This window comes from Empidonax traillii, unplaced genomic scaffold, assembly GCF_003031625.1.
Source record: "Empidonax traillii isolate 1590-97213 ecotype Southwest subspecies unplaced genomic scaffold, ASM303162v1 scaffold5740:size16771, whole genome shotgun sequence".
Lineage (NCBI taxonomy): Eukaryota > Metazoa > Chordata > Aves > Passeriformes > Tyrannidae > Empidonax > Empidonax traillii.
The window spans coordinates 5,114-7,268 of record NW_020960933.1 but is presented as its reverse complement, the minus strand read 5'-3'; the positions used below and the strand labels follow the sequence as shown (position 1 = coordinate 7,268).

At 63.3% G+C, this 2,155-nt stretch overlaps 1 protein-coding gene across 1 annotated transcript in view; it reads left to right on the top strand.

Moving 5' to 3' along the window:
• Positions 1 to 753: 753 nt before the first annotated feature.
• F11R (F11 receptor) overlaps positions 754 to 2,155 on the top strand; it is a gene marked incomplete at its 5' end in the record, with an annotated part of 3,952 nt that continues 2,550 nt past the window's right edge. The window contains 4 exons of the mRNA XM_027911023.1: positions 754 to 868; positions 1,185 to 1,298; positions 1,372 to 1,515; positions 1,850 to 2,052. Coding sequence (XP_027766824.1) covers positions 754 to 868; positions 1,185 to 1,298; positions 1,372 to 1,515; positions 1,850 to 2,052 — 576 coding nt within the window. The remainder of the gene's footprint in view (positions 869 to 1,184; positions 1,299 to 1,371; positions 1,516 to 1,849; positions 2,053 to 2,155) is intronic.

The window sequence follows — 2,155 nt, the reverse complement described above, 5'->3', positions numbered from 1 at the left end:
GGGGGTGGCTTCCTGTCCCCTCCATTGTGCTGTGACAATGCCGGGATTAACCCGATCTCGCCGGGTTTGGACCTGGGGTAGGGCAGGTTTAACCTGAGCTCGCCTGGTTTGGACCAAAAATGGGTCGGGATTAACCCGATACTACTTGATTTGGATCCAAAACGGGTCGGGATTAACTCGATCCCAGCTGATTTGGACCCATTTTGGGTCGGGACTAACCCTATCCCAGATGTAGTCCTGGCTCAGGTCAGGCTTAACCCGATCCTGACTGAGTTAGACCCAAAACAGGTCGGGATGAACCCAATTCCAGCTGATTTGGACCCATTTCTTCAGACGGGGCTCCCTCAACATTCCCAGACCCCAAACATCCCGTTTTCCCCCCTAAATCCCGTTTTTTCCGCCCGGGTTTCGCTTGGCAGCGGCTCGGGGAGCAAAGGTGGCGCAGGAGGGTGGGGGACGAGGCCCTTCCCGGTCACATTCCCTCTGGGAATGAGTCACCGCGGCCGAACCCGAGATTTGGGGAGTCCCAGCGGGGTCCTCCCGCCCCCAGGGATGGACACGGGGGGTGACACGGGGGTGTCGCTGTGTCCAAACGCAGGGAATTGCGGGAATTGCAACATTCCCTGGCCGGTTTCCTGCGAAACTGGGCAGAAACTGGGCAGGGCGGGAGGTGCCCAGACGGGATTTTCCGGCTCTGGGGAGGGACCGGGGACCGTCCCCGCGGCCTCGGGGCTCGCGGTGGCCTCCTGACCCTGCCGGGAGCCCGCCGGGATCGCTCGGCCGGGATTTCAGCCGGGAATTCCCTCGGCAGTGGCGCTGGTGGGAGCCCAGGTGACCTCGGAGAGCAAGGAAGTGCCGGAACACAAACGTGAGTGCCGGGAACATCCCCCCCTCGGAGCCCCCGTCCGGTTATCCCACGGGATCGTGGGCAAACTGGGACCCATCCCATGGCAAGGGGTGAGGTTTGCATGGGGGGAGGCTCGGGGTGATCCCACTTTGGGATGATCCCACTTTGGGGTGATTTCGATTTGGGATCCTAGTTTTGGGATGATCCCAGTTTGGGGGATGCTCCTGTTCTGGGGTGATCCCAGTTTGGGATGATCCCATTCCGGGGTGATCCCCATTTGGCTGATCCCATTGTGGGATTATTCTGGGTGATCCCACGTGGTGTCCGTGTCCCGCAGCCGTGGACATCCCCTGCTCCGCGTTCCGCTCGGGCTGGAGCAACCCCCGCATCGAGTGGAAGTTCCAGAAAGGCTCCTCCCTGCAGCTCTTCTACTACGGGGGGGAACTCACAGGTACCGGGGGGTCCTGGGGGAGCCCCGTCCCCGGGGGTCCCTTTGAGGGGATCCCAGCTCTGTGTCCCCCCAGAGCCGTACCGGAACCGTGTGCGGTTCTCGCCCACCTCCATCCACTTCGAGTCGGTGACGCGGGAGGACTCCGGGAAGTACATCTGCGAGGTGGTGGGGGATGGCAGCCACATCGCCAAGTCTGAGGTCACCCTCACGGTCCAAGGTGGGGACGCTGTCCCTTGTCACCCCCCCGGGGTCCCCTCCCTTCCCTTCCCCGGAATTTGGTGTCCCCAAGGGTCTCTGGGGACAGGGAGGGCTGTGCCAGCCTTGGGAGGGACTCTGGGACCACCATTCCCTGGGATCACTGGGATGCGGATGGATGGACACTGTTCCTGTGGGTGGGACGGGATGGGGTGGGATGGGATGGGATGGGATGGGATGGGATGGGATGGGATGGGATGGGATGGGATGGGATGGGATGGGACAGACACCATCCCTGCGGGTTGGCCCCGTCCCCGGTGGCCCTGGGAGGTGCCAGCCCTGCTCCGTGCCCACAGTGCCCCCCGGGAAGCCTGTGGCCCACGTGCCCAGCTCTGCCACCATCGGCTCCCGGGTGGTTCTGCGCTGCTCCGAGGGCCAGGGCTCCCCCCCACCCACCTTCCGCTGGTACAAGAACGGCTCGGTGCTGCCCCAGGACCCCAAATCCAGCCCCACCTTCCGCAACTCCTCCTACAGCCTCGACCCCCGCACGGGGGAGCTGGTCAGTGGGGGAGACAGGGGGAGGGGGCTTTTCCCTGCCCTTTTTTCCTGCCTTTCTCTCCCTTTTTCCTTCTCCCTTTTCCCTATCCTTTTCCCCCCCCTTC